Source organism: Poecilia mexicana, unplaced genomic scaffold (assembly GCF_051168715.1).
Source record: "Poecilia mexicana isolate PSO_F unplaced genomic scaffold, ASM5116871v1 scaffold_9, whole genome shotgun sequence".
NCBI classification, from domain to species: Eukaryota; Metazoa; Chordata; class Actinopteri; order Cyprinodontiformes; family Poeciliidae; genus Poecilia; species Poecilia mexicana.
In genome coordinates, this window is record NW_028263378.1 from 29,094,596 (window position 1) to 29,109,091 (window position 14,496).

General features: G+C 39.8%; 1 protein-coding gene across 1 annotated transcript in view; it reads right to left on the reverse strand.

Annotated features, from left to right (window-relative positions):
* citb (citron rho-interacting serine/threonine kinase b) overlaps positions 1-14,496 on the reverse strand; it is a 62,104-nt gene that overhangs the window by 13,128 nt on the left and 34,480 nt on the right. Inside the window, exons 16-24 of the mRNA XM_088008465.1 lie at positions 10,658-10,855; positions 6,336-6,529; positions 5,767-5,902; positions 5,577-5,681; positions 4,122-4,262; positions 3,705-3,812; positions 3,336-3,567; positions 2,177-2,335; positions 1,978-2,001 (exon numbers count right to left, since the gene is read on the reverse strand). Of these exons, the coding sequence (XP_087864591.1) occupies positions 1,978-2,001; positions 2,177-2,335; positions 3,336-3,567; positions 3,705-3,812; positions 4,122-4,262; positions 5,577-5,681; positions 5,767-5,902; positions 6,336-6,529; positions 10,658-10,855 (1,297 nt within the window). The remainder of the gene's footprint in view (positions 1-1,977; positions 2,002-2,176; positions 2,336-3,335; positions 3,568-3,704; positions 3,813-4,121; positions 4,263-5,576; positions 5,682-5,766; positions 5,903-6,335; positions 6,530-10,657; positions 10,856-14,496) is intronic.

Below are 14,496 nucleotides of genomic sequence, written 5' to 3' on the forward strand. Positions count from 1 at the left end.
CACTGCAACATAAATTGTGACATTTTATTAACCAAATGTTGAACTTTTGGACTCCACAGTGAAAACCTGTGGGTTGATTTGCCTTAATGCAATGCAGCTGTGTCATGTGAAGCTGCTCATAAACCAGCGGATGATATGCAGAAAGCAATTTCATTAGACATCACAGTCAGTGAAATCTGTCCTCGCCTGCATTTTGGTGATGTTAAGCGTCGTCATAATGAATTCAGGGAAAATCTAACAACCAGGTACATTTCTCGGCTGACAGCTCCTGCGTGGGAGAGATGAGAGGTTAGACTTCTCATCAGTCCCTCCCCCATGTAAATAAACACCAACACAGACAGCTGAGCACAAAGAGAAAAGGACAGAGTCAAAATTCACGCTTCACTGTCAAACCCCGCACCATTAATTCTACTGTTACATCAACCAATGATTTAGACATCAATAAAACCCGACGCCTGTCTCTTTTAACAACCACCAAAGCTTTTGATTAACTTTAGCTTCTTTACTTGAAGGTTTGCTGTAGTCACATTGCTCCACCGTCCCATCAGCAGGGGACTGCTCTTAAACGCTTGGGCTTGAGCAAGGCCATTCTTTGTGACCTTTTAGTCTCAAAAGGCAAATGAACAGTATCTTTAAAAAGCTAAATCTAATCAACTAAAGCGGCTACAAAAAATTATCCATGAGAATTTAGGTCTGGTAATCTGTAGCGGCTCAAAGCCTCTGCTTTTGTTTCAGTTTCCTTGTGGCTATTTTTCTTATGGAAAATAGTGATCAGGCCTGAAATCTGCGTATAGTGATGGACTCACATCTGAACCTTCAGAGACACAAAGGCAGTTACAAAATCAGCCTTCTACCACCTGAAAAAACATTTCTAGGATTGAATGGCTAATGTCCCAGCAAGATCTAGAGAAACTTATCCATGCGTTTATCTGATTACTGCAACAGCGTCTTCACAGGTCTGCCTAAAAAACAAAAATCAGTCCTCCTGCTGCAGCTGATCCAGAATGCTGCTGCTGGTGTTCTCACTAAAACCAGGAGGATGGAGAACATCACACCAGTTTTAAAGACCCTCTACTGGCTCCCTGTAACTCAGAGAACAGACTCTAAAATACTGTGTTAGTTTATAAATCACTGAATGGTTTAGCACCACAATACATTAAAGATCTTCTGGTGTTGTTTCAACCTTCCAGACCTCTCAGGTCTTCTGGTTCTGACCTGCTTTGCTTTCCCAGAATAAACAGAATAAACCAAGAAGCAGCATTCAGCTTCTATGCACCACAAATCTGTAACAAACTGCCAGAAAACTGCAAAACAGCTGAAACACTTTGAGATGCCTTTGATTCATAGTAACTGGAACATTGATGTATATTTGCTTGCTGATTTTGACAAAATGTAATGTTTATTGCTTGTTTCTTAATTGGTTAGTGGATCTTAATTTTATGGAATAAAACACTTTGACTTGATGCTGAAATTTGCTATAGAAGTAAACTTTGGACTTATTGTCACCTTGAAACATGGTAGTAGCTGCATCATGCAGTGGAGTCACCTTTCTTTATCAGAGGCAGATCATGTGCATTAGGGTATTTGGTTGACACCCAGTTTGTCCTGCACATCTAAATGTTTTGTGTTCATTTGTCTTATAAACATGACTGGATAAAACCTTTAGCTCAGAATGTAGTTTCCAATAATTTGTGCATTGCAGAGTTTATCACATGGTGCATCTCAGTGTATGGTGTGAAGTTTAGGTGGGACTGGAGTCGGCTAAATAACAGAGAAAGGTTCTGGGAATGAGACTGAAAAGCAGCAACTGGGATCAAAAAGTGCTACAGATTTCTAAAGCTTTGCACTGAAGCCTTTCAGCCACCTCTGACGAACATGATGCGACCCGACAGTTCAAATAGTGCAGAGCTTTTAAAATCTGGCCAAAAAAGGAGAAAAGAGATCAAACTGCGGAGACCATGACTTTGTACAACTTACTTTCAAAAGTGACCCTCCTTCTCTCTGAAAGGTGTGTAAAAGAGGATAGTAGAGGTTTTGTAAATGAATCTTTCAAATGTTATTGATATCAGCTTGTAGTCATGCTGCATTTGTGCTGTGTCAACATGTGTTTCATCGTCAGGCTGTATTTAAGCATCCTCTGAGACTAGAGCTGTGGCGGAGGCTGTCTCTGACTCACCCTCGGGTGTTGGCGTATCCTTCCTGCGTCCTGAGTTGGAGGATGCCAGGCCCGTCGGGCCCTGCTGGTGCTCAGGAGACTTCACCATGGCAGACATGATGATCTGCTGCCGTGCTGCGGCAGGGTTCGCAGTGCTGCCGTGATCCTTATACTGGAGAGCTGAGCGCAGAGTCATTAGATGAACTTGCATTGTTATGTAATCCTCACCTCTATTGCAAAGATGATTTTAAGAAGAGGGACAAATCTTTTCCTTTTGGTCAACCAAAAACAAACATTTACCACATGCTTAAGGTTCTTCCTGATGTGGATTCATTAGTTTTTTCCCTCAAATTATTAATTCATTTTTATCAACAGCCTGGCACACTTATGGCACCTCTATTAAAGACACGTAAAATAACTTAGAATAAAGGCAACTTTTATTGCAGCAGCAAAATCTCATACTGTCAATTTTAGAAACCACCTTTAATCAACATCACATCCATTCAGTGGGAGGGAAGCCACATGCTGAGAAACAACTGCTTTTAGCAACATTAGAAGTGGCCCAACATATTCTCCCTGTGCTTGAATGGATTCTTTCTGGCTACACAGCCTTTCTATCAGAAACATGAATTTTAGGTGAGGCCAAGTAAGAATATAGCAATCAGGTAACTTAGTGCTAGATAGCAGAGTCCATAGCCAAGAAAAAATACAACTACCTTTTAACCAACCCTGCTTTATTTCTGCTCACATTGAGTCCTCTGCATTTCAACCATGGTTTAAGTTTCTCTGTGTTGTGGCAGGGCAGATGTAGGTTCTCATCCACAATAGTGGCCACCGGCCAAGAGAAATTGATCTATGTGTCACCTCAAAAGTATGCCTTGAGGAAACAGCAAATCATGAATTACTAATTAGAAGTTTCTAGAAAAAAACATAAATCTAAACAAAATGCTTCAAGTGCATTTATTTCAAATGGATTGTAAGAGGTACCAAATGTGATGTTAAAAATATTTATTCTTTGATATAGTAGTTTTTTTAATTTGTGCTCAAGTTAAAAGTTTGATTTTTCTAAACTATTCAGTGTAAGATCATGCTACTGCAATAATATTAAGGCTTTTAAGTGTCTTCTGTTTTAGATTACTAAACGTAGGATTCAGTGTAAGCTGGTGTAGGTCAGTCCCACCTTCTTCTCTCAGAGATCTCAGCTCTGCTCTCATTTTCTGCAGAGCGTCTTCCAGCTCAGAGCAGCGAGCGCGCTCTTTATCCAGAGCCGCCTTCATGTCGCTGTACTGCAGAGGCACTGGCTGGATGGGGGGCACAGGGGAGACCTGACCTTGACCCTGACTCTGGCCCTGTGCCTGGGCCTGAGCAGCCATGGCGGCCAACAGGTCTTCTCGCCTTCGCCCAAAAAGACCCTGAAACGACACAGTGCAAACGAAAACAGAGAGAAAAACAGTGGAGAACAGCTCCAAGGTCATTAGCCGGCATGCTTCAGACATCTTTGCTTGTACTTCATAAAAACAGCAGGATTTGTCATGCCAATGGAGCTTACTTTTTTCTTCTTGGAGCCTCCGTGGGCCTGGGATTGGAGGAAGTCGATGAGCTTGGTTTGCTGGGTGATGGTTCCCTCCATTTTCACCTTCTCATGAGAGTATACAGCCTGCAGGTGGAGCTAAGTGAACATCACTACTGCCATGAATTTCTCCTCTAGTAATTCACTTCACACAGAGGGTGAAAGAGAGACATGGAGATGGGTGGAAAGAAAGGGGGACTGTGTGCCATGTTTGGAGGGGGGAGTTATGCAATACTGTGGACCAGAACAGATAACGACAAAAAGGTTTACACTAACTTTAGCGTATGCATATGTCAGTGCTGATCGGGAGCTCTCATATCTCTAATATATGTGTATTGATCCCTCCAGCCCCCCAACTTGCCAGCTGTGGTGCATGCACATGCCAAGTAGAAGCACCTGGATGTTCTCCAGCTGGTATTCCAAGTCAGTCCTCTCTGTTTTGAGTAAATCGGTCTGGTCCAAAGCATCCTGCAGCCCCTGGGTCAGGCGGAATATGTGGGTCTTCTGGGCGTCCAGCTGCTGCTGTAGTTTCTCTTGCTGCATAGGGAAAAACAGATGTTCACATCATTATCTGAATAATGATGTGCACTTTATTATCTATAATGTTAGGGTGTTTTCGCACCTGATAGTAGTAGACCAGGGTTCGTTTGGAGACCACAGTTGCAACATTTGTTACATTTTCAGTTGGTGTGGTTCGCTTACACACTGCAACCCTTTGAAAAACCTGCTACACCTTTCACCAGTGGGGGCGCTGGATCAAGTACCACAGAAGAAAGCAACTCAAAACTTCCAAAGAAGACACTAATGTAACTTTCTTCACAAAATATAAACAAAAATGGAGTGGTGGCAAATCTTAGCAGTTGAGGGATTTGTCTTTTATTTTGGCAAAAGACTGTAGGACATTTCTCCTGCTAGTGCTACACATGAATCTTTGTTATGGATGCATTTACCCAGAATGCCCTGAGCTGTAGTACACTTCCTGTTTTTGGAGCAGTCTCTAGACAGTTTGCTATTCACATATGCATTCAAACCACATCAGAGGTTACTTCAACCAAAACAAGAAACCAAGACCAAGGTTTGTAGGCCCAAGGTTTTTTGGTCCACCTTGTGCCCTTAGGGTCCATTCACAACATCCTTGTTTAGTCTGCTTCAGTTAAACTATGTTTGTCTGATTTGTTTGAAAAGGTGGGAATGGATAATCAAACTCTGATCGGGACCAAAAAAGTGAACTTTGGTCGATTGTAGTGAACTCTAGCGCAGTTCGAATGCATATGTTAACGCCAAGCAGACTGGAGACCATTCCAAAAACAGGAAGCAGACTAGTGGAGGGCATTCTGGGTAAATACAACCAAATAAATCGTGTAAAGTCTACAGCCAGCAAGAAAAAATGTCTCGCTAGCAGTCTCGCTGATCTTTTGCCAAAGACAAAAGAGAAATCCTATAACCATCAAAATCCATTTCTGTTCAGATTTTGTGAAGATGGAAGTTGCGCTCAGTGTCTTCTTTGGATGTTTCCTTTTGTGGTTGTTGGTGCAGCGCCCCCAGAGGCGAGAGGATGAACAGGTCTTTCAAAGGGTTTGCTTAGTTGGACATAGTGCAGTGTGGAAGCAAACCTCACCAGCTAAAAATGTAACAAATATTGCAACTTTGCTCCCCAAACAAACCAAGTATAGAGGTGGGAAAACACCTTTAGGCCTGGATACTGAGTTTTTGCTAAGCATTTGCTTTTAGCAAGGTTTCTGTATTAAATGTAAAGCTAACATATGAAGAAAACAACAGAGACATCACAAAGCATTAAAAATATCTGCATGTGAGGTGGAAACACAGTAGGGTTCAGAGACAGCACTGCACCTCCTCCAGCAGTCTCTGCTTCACGTCCCTCTCACTCTCCAGCTTCTGTTGCAAACTCCGGGCGTTCATCTCCAGCATAGAGTGCTTCTTTTCCAAATCATTTAACTTAGGAACACAAGAAAAAGCCTTAGGTTTGAAATTTGCAAACAGCAAGGTAAAAATGTTTGTTGTACAGTGTAGAAAAGCGTACAGTGTCTGCAAGGCTCTCAGCTTTGAGTTTCTGGTCTTTAAGGGCTTGCTGCAGGGCCAAGATCTCAGCTTTGTGCTCTTTCACGGCTTGCTCCACAGCCTGACGAGACTCAGAGCAGCGCTGCTCCGTACGCAGCCTGAAACACAGAAGACAAACTTACCTACAAGATTTCTTCAGCTTTCGAGGATCTAATGTTGGGGGGCATTCATTATTTTTATCTGTTACTCTGAGTGACGAAGAACAGATCAGTAGAGCATGCTTTAATAATCTTTTACTGCACCAAATGTTCATTGCACTATTCGCTGTCTATAAAATCAGAGAAAATAAATCAGATTTTTTCCAGAAATAAATTCAAACAGACCCAAGAGAATACGCCCAAAGCTTGTTGATTTCATTGTGTGTAGGTGGAACTGGAGCTAACAACAATATCAACTTAGACATTAAGATAAAAAGATGTTGGTTATTTCTAGTAATTCAAGCACTTGTTTTAAAATATAGCGTGCCTTGTTACTAAAAAAATGTATTCTCACAGCACAGATCACTCACCCTTACACAACGGTGTAGTCTACCTGTTCTGTTTCTCAGTATCCAGCAGCCTCTGGACCTCCCTGGTCCTCCTCTCAGCCTGGCTCTTCTCGTCCTCCAGTGTGGCCCTCCAGGCCTCCCACTGCCGCTCCTTCTCCAGCAGCTCATCGTTCAGGCTCTCCAGCTCCACAACCTGCTCCTCCAGCATGGTGCACGTGGTCTTCAGAGTCTCCAGGTTCTGTCCGCATCAGATGGTATGTTACGTTATGCTGTATGGAAATGAAGACTCAAGCAATGAAGAAACCATTAAGCAAAAAACATGTTCCAAAATGAGTCTCAGTCGTTTCAGTGGAGACTTTATATATTTCATCTTAATCTGACAGGAAGTTCATAAAATAGTTCATAATATCAGTACTTTACTAAAAACGATAGACAGATGCAATCAAGAGTAATGATGTAATGTAAGTGAATACTTATGAGAATGTTGGTTTTCTATTTTTAATAAATATACAAAATGCTCAACAGTCTTTTTCCACTGTCAGAACAAGAAGGAAAGGAAATGGATTCATTTACAATTTGGAATAAGGATGTGACATAACAAAATGTGGAAAAAGTGAAGTGATGTGAATACCTTCCACATGCATGAAAAGTAATATTAACATTAAATAAGTCTAATTCTATTTGGTTTATTTATGAAGCGCCATTTCACAGCAAATATCACCTTAAGGCACTTTGGGAAGAAAAATCACTTCATTTCAATCATGAATACATTCCTACTGATCTTGGACATCAAATGCTGCATTAATATCTGTTAATTATTCAAATTAGTTTAAAAAGTTTCTATCTTAGGAGATGGACTGCATCGAGTCACTGACTTGCAGCATTCACTCCTCCTGTACAAACATGGCAACAGAAACTAGCTGGCGTCATGTTGTTGATTTTACAACAATCCCTCAAATAACATCTCAAGCTTAAGAGATGTGCTTATTTCTAACATCACAAAGTTAAAGTCAAACATCTCTCGTCTGGTAGGTAGACCTAAGAACCAATGGGAGGAAAGTGAAGAGACAAATTAATTTCCCAGATGTTCCTTGGAAGAAACATACACTATTCTCAGTAAGTCAGTCAGGAAGCAGGCTTTGTAAATGTATCAGGCTGTGCCAATGCCCTTTGGCAAAACTTAGCTACACTTGTCAGCATAGTTGCCAAAATATGAATTATATGTTTAAAGCAAATTGCTTTGTATCCCTTAAGAATAAAACATTATTTCCACCAAAATCCATGGATGACGATAACCGACATTTCTGAAACTTAACAGAGGCATTGCTGGGGAGGATGATGGTACCGTGTCCTCTACACATTTGTCCCTGGTAGAAGCTTTAGAGCATTTAAAGATAAAATTCATAGTATACAGAGTATTTGCAGGAAGAACTTGAGACCATTACAGCTAAAAACCCTTCATCTCCTGGCTTCCCCAAAGCCACAACATCTTAAATATTGTAAGAAGGGATGACAGCATTACAAAGTGGTAAAAGCTTTCTCAAACAGACATTTGCAATAAACAACAGGCTGGAATTGCAAGTACCGTAAGTACTTTGAGGGTTTTTTTCTGTCAGCAATGAAAAAAAAGTTTAAATAATAAAGTAAGAATCCATTTTAGTTTCAATCATTTGTTTATTTGAAATGTTCAAAGCAGCCAAACTGACCACAGTGCTGAACCACTGAATTATGCATCTTCAACAAGAGACTTGGAAAGTGACAAAGTATAAAAGTTTTATCCGTGGATGACTGGCATCAGGTCATATATGGTTTATAAAGGATGGAAAGAGTTACTTTTTCAGGTAGATTACAGCTTGCAAAATGTGAATATATCTGGGTTAACTGGGAAAAAACACTAATAAAGTAAAACATATAATTGTCTGCCCTCATTTTAAATAACAACACAAACCAGTCCAGCTGCACAGCTTGTTTGCATCTGTATTCTGACGGATGTTTGGACACAGCAGGGCCTAGAAAGACCCGTGTTTCACGTCTTACGGTGCATTGCTTTAGACAAAGAGTTTGAAGACAAATATAGCCTCTGCCGGTGCAGCAGCAACACCATGGCCCTCTGAAGTCCAACGCTTCCACAGCTGACACGACCTGGGAGTGATGGGGATGACACATCCCTCCCACACACCACCCCGTCCCTCGTCTATGACTTCCATCGCTGGTTACACAACCAGCAGGGCTGAGAGCGATGCTGGACACCCACACACACATCCTCCCACAGGGCCAGCGCTCACATCACGCTGCCTCATCTCTCTCTCTTTCACTGCAGCCAGAATAAAACATAACCAACACCAAAATAACATAAGACTTTCACAGGCCTGATTTACACTTAACCCTGTTAGATGCAAGATGTTGAGGTTGCCCATGGATAACAGGACGGTGGGTATCTCAGGTAAAGTGAAGACTTAGGGTGAATTCACACCAGGCCCATTTAATCTGACCTCCAGTCGGTTCATCTAGAGTCCGGTTTGTTTGGGTATGTGTGAATGTGCAATCGAACTGTGATGCGGACCAGAAAAACAGACTCTGGTCCACACATAAACCTCGGTCTAGGTTCAGTTTAAGTGAACTCTGGTGCATTTTGAATGTCTGGATTCCAAGCAAACCAGAGACTCTGCTCCAAAAGCAGGAAGTGGGCTATAACGTAGGGCATTCTGGGTAAATACAACCTAAACAAGCACACGAGCCAAACACTAGCAGAAGACATGGCTCATGGCCGTTGCAAAAAATAAATCCTACAACTGCTAAAATATGATGCCACTCCATTTTTGTTCACATTACATGTCTTCTTGAAGGTTTCCTACAACAATTCTTGGTGCAGCGCCACCACAGGCGAGGAGGGGAACAGGTTTTTCAATTAGTTTGGATTGATTGACACACTAGTGTGAAAGCAATCCGCACCAACTGAAAATATAACTAATGTTGTAATTTTGGTCCCCAATCAAACCTAGTCTACCGGACTATCAGTGTGAAAACATGCATTGCCTGTAGGTGTGAGAGTGAAGTCCAGAGGAGACATGGACCAGAAGACAAACTGAAGCATCCTGTCAAAAGCAGTTCACTGTTTTCACAAAACACAGATCATTTTTTTGTGACAATTATTTTTACAGAAATGAATCCAAACCTAGGTTATATCCAAGTATTGTTGTAAAATGTTGGCCAAGCAGTAAATCCTAAAACTGGGCAGAAACATTTGCTGTTTGTGTGTTTACTTGCTAAAAGACTCACACATCCAAGGTGTTACAGAAAATGAAGGGAAAACCGTTGCTTCCTTGTCTGGTTGTGATCCATGTCAACATCTTACATGGTTTGTTTTTCTTTCTCTCACATCCTTATGCTACTTAAAGCTTTCATTTACTTGAACAGTTTCCTGTTCCAGTCGGCTTGTATGATCTCCAATTGTCTCCCAGCAACAGGTTCAGCTTCGACTTCAGCTTGTAAACCAGCCATTCCCTGATTTACCATAAAAACATTCATTTGTCCTGAACTCATCCAAACTTATTCATGTCGCAACAACAAACTTCAACCTATTTCACTGGATGATAGGTCAAGACAAAGCAGTTCATTATTCTGAGAAGCTCCCTCTGTTAACCTCTGATAAAAATCCCAAGTAAGATCTAGTTAGTAAACAAGCTGTGGATAAGTTTAAAGCAAGGTTAGCTCAGGTTGGAATATATGTCTGTAAAACAACTAGAAGCTCAGTCAGACATTTCATGTGTGAGAGTTTAAAGGCATCAGTCTTAGTGAATTCGGTATCTTGTGCTCCAATCTCATCACTTCATGGCCTTGCTGTTTGCAACACATTATGTAAGAACGCAATAAAAATCTGGTTTCAAAGTGTGATAAAATGTCATCAAAATCGCAAAAAGTAAAAAAAATTATTTAACATGTTTTGTTATACTTTGTTTATGTAATAGCATCACTACAATAAAAAAAATTCTAATGTAATAAAGTTGTGCATTATGCAACAACAATATTATGAGACTTAGGGACATTTTAAAGGACAATTTATTGTCCAGTAAAATGTGTTATTGTGACAGGTCTAGACATAAGAACCCAAAAGAATTGCAGCTCTAATTATAGCAAAAGGTGCTTCTGGGAAACATCGACTTTGGGGATGAATGCATCTCTTGGAAACCAATCAGTTTCATTCTGCTTCACAATTATGGACAACCTTCCACATAAAGCTTGCTATTTGAAAGGCACTTTAAAGCTGAATTATCCAACCTGTCCTTAAGTTACAAATATGTCCTTAAAGCACTGGACTGATTGACAAGTTTGTCTAAATAAAAAAGGTTGCTGGTGAGCGGCGTACCTGCTTCTGGTTGTTGAGGTGCATTTCACGGTCAGCCACCTCGTGCCGCAGTCTGTCCACATCCTGGCTGAGCTGCAGCCGGTCCTCCCGCTCATCAGAGGCCTCGTCCAGCTGCTTGGACAGGTAAAAGTTCTGCCGGTTCAGCTCAGCGTTCTCCTGAGTCAGAGTGGTTAGCTGCTCCTCAAGATCAGTGATCACCTACAGAAGAATGGAAGAACTTGTATTTTGCTTAAAGAAAATACAACATAAGCAGTATATTTAAAATAAAAGATTAACAATAAAAAATGGAGTTTCCTGTCCTCTACTTGTTCTGCTGGTTCCTATGAACAGCTAATATGTCAAGAGCATTTTTCCCACTGATTTTTGAGCAGGTTTGCAGAAACATGATGTTAAATGAGATTAGATGTGAAAGGTGATCTGTCCTGGTTAAAATGGCTCTAGTGGCCCCTGCAATACATGTGAACACATCTGTCCATGTGCTGAGGGTCATCTTTGTGCAAGATAGTGAGAAACTAGTATTTTAAAGAAAGAGCAGCAGGTGTGAGCCATCCTTTATATTTCGTCGTTGTTTACAAACAGCCAAACATTTATGTATTTTTTTAAAGGCACACCACATATTTAGAAATGTTCATGGTTTGACTTTTTAATCAAATTAATCTACAGCAAGGCATAGATACATATTTGCTTTTTGAGCTCTTCTTTTTTTTAACTTTCATTCAACAATATTATATGGTAAGATCAATTATATCTAAACGTAAAAAAAAAAAAGATGAAAAATGAGAGCAAAAATGATGCGTATATATAAAAATGTATTTACCCCGGTTAGTTTAGCTTTCAATTCACCCACTGAGGTCTGATGAATTGTCGTCTCCTAATTAGTACCGTTTTGCTGGTTTAGGTCCCAAAATGCTGTTAAACTACTGCATGTCTTAAAGAGGATTTGTTTAAATTCCACATTAAAATGCAGTTGGTTGTAGTTTGTCTCCATGTGTGAATAATTCTTCACAAGATATTTTTACACTTATTACATTTGTAGAGCCAAAAGTTAATTGACTTACTGTTTTCTCAACTTCAGCTTAAAAACAGTAAATTCGTTGTTGTGTTTCAGTGTTTCTGACTGCATCTCTGGCAGCCGGTGGCGTTTCCTGTGTTTGGTTCATGGCTTCATACTGGGTTTTGGGAACCTCACTCTCATGTTTGCAGGTTACTTGTTTTAAGGTTGACAGAGTTTTCCCCAGAAAACCTGCTAAGCCCGATGGTAGAGGCACCAGAGGAGTTCACCAGCGGCCCAAAACGTTTCTGTGTTAAATGATGAGTTACAAAAATATGGAGGCACACAAGCAGGCATCATCAACTATAAACTTAGCTTAATAAATCTTTGCTATAGCTGTTATTGGTGTATAAAAAACCCTATTTAAAATAAACAATGCTTTGTCTGGTGGGTTGCCAGGTTTATAAAACACCCTGCTTTGACACAGAGGCAGAATAGATTGGTCTGACTGCAGAGACCTGCATATAATCCTTCAAATATTGTAGTGATTCTTCCATTAGTTGAAGCGGTCTAAAGGCAATCGAAACTAATAAATATCTCACTACTAATTAATTTATAAAACCTGGCAACTCAAAAATAAAATCCACAATTTTGACTTCTGCAAAAGTTTATTCAAGGTTGGACAAATGTACTGAAAAATAAATTCTTGATCTGAAATGCTGTGTCCAACGACTGTGCAGAAACTAATATGTTTAAAATGTTTTTAGAGAACCCGACTGAAAACATCTAAAGAGTCTAAAGAAAGATCAGTGATGAGGCACTTGAATGTACTTATTGCAGAAACAGCTGTTGCTCTCCAGACCCCATGCCTGAGCCTTTCCCCTGGGAGTTGTGTGGGACGGCTGATGCCACATGCACTACCTACTTGACCGGGAGTCAAGAGTCAGTGCAGGCCTTTTGAGTGATAGCTCTCCCTGCAGTGCATTACTGACAGCTTTCTCTGGGTTTTACTGATTTCTTACCCAAACAGACCACTCTGTCTGATTTTAACCAGATCACACAGACTACAGTGATCCTGTCTGAAACTCTGTTGACTATCCTCTCAATTTAAATGACTCATTTCCATTAAATAGGAAAATTTCTCCAAAATACATATGATATGCCAGATGTTAAAATCTGAATTAAGGATGTCAAAGCTTTCTCATGTTTAGAGAAGAAAAAATATTTCAACTAGCTTTTCTTCCTGTTTGTCAAGATGTAGGCCATGCTAGAGAAGGAACACTGTAGCTGTGTTTCATTACAAATATGCGCAAAGTAAATCTTTGTCAATATTCTGCTAATGTTAAAAAAACAAACAAAAAAAACTGTTTCACAATTGCAGTGTTTACATTAAATAGGAAACGCAATTAAAATGACATGAATACGTTTGTTCAATAAATCATTAATAATTATGGTAGCAACGGATGTAAACAGCTGAGATGAGAAATATTCATAATTCAGAACTAAACTATCAGCCATCAGAAGAGACATCGGCGTCTTATTCAGGCGTTGGAGCGACAAGCCTCCCTTAGGTGGCGTTTTGGATAAACTAGTCTGTGATTTTACAGAATATATAAGGATTCAACACGTTGGAATGACACACAACTTTTTATGACTGTACGATGCTGTGAGAGCTCTAGTGGCGTCAGATGCACATTGTCTAAAACAAATAAAATAAAATAAAAATAAAATAAGTCTTCTTTGTTGTTTTCACCAGTAGTAACATCCAGCTGTTGATCATGTGACTCATGTGATGTGGAAAAAAGTATTTCCACAATTATTTCATTCAATTTTGCAAAATACATCTGTTTTAATACTGCTGAAAAACCACCTCACCCTAGTGCTAAAACCTGAGCTTGAAAAACATGAGCTTTTTTCAAAAATGGGTGTTAAGGAAATTTGTTTTTGTGATTTCAATTTACACGACTTCATGGTTAATGGAATCGCAGCTACTAATACTGTGTTAATAAATTCTTCTATTTTTGCTGAATGAGAGTCAGATTTCACTAAACAGTTCATGTGAGTTTGTCTGTGTTGTGTTTAGACCCTAACAATAGCAGAATATGCACAACGCATATTCTAAGCATAAGTGTTATCAAATTAAGTAAACGATATAACAGAGACTAACAGCTAATCTTCAAACTCATCCCAGCAATCCAATAATCACAGCCGGAGTCTAAAACATTATCAAGAACAGCTTGTGAAAGAACTGAATGAATCAGTTCCCTCTGTTTCTGAAAGGTAGAGTGAAACCATAAAACCAGATCACAGCTCAGCTATCTGCTGAGGAGAGCCACTCAGTTTCTAATTCTAAGACGAGATGAGCTGTATGAACAACGAAGAAGGAATTTAATTCTTTTAGCCAAACTAATTTCTGTAAAGTGATAAAGTGGCATTTTGCCATTTCTAACCCAGAGAAAGTCTTACATTGTGTATGGATGTGTTTATTTCATTTGACCGAAACTGTCACTGCAGGGGCAATGTAATATGAGACAGATAATCTGTAAAAAAATAAAAATAAAAATAAAAATAAAAAAAATAAAAATAATAATAATAATATCAAGCTCCTCTCCCTTTTCCCAGACAAGAACTAGAAACAACCAATCAGAGTCAAGAGGTGAGTCTTAGCGCTGTCAGTGGTCATGACCATTTATTCATCAATTACAGGTTAATAATCAGTCATGAATAAACATTAGTTTCTCCTCTATTAGCACATTCAGTAGTTCATAGAGATGATTGACAACACTAAGACCCTCCTCTTGGCTCTGATTGGTTGTTTTCGACTGCATTTTTTTTTCACCACAGTAAA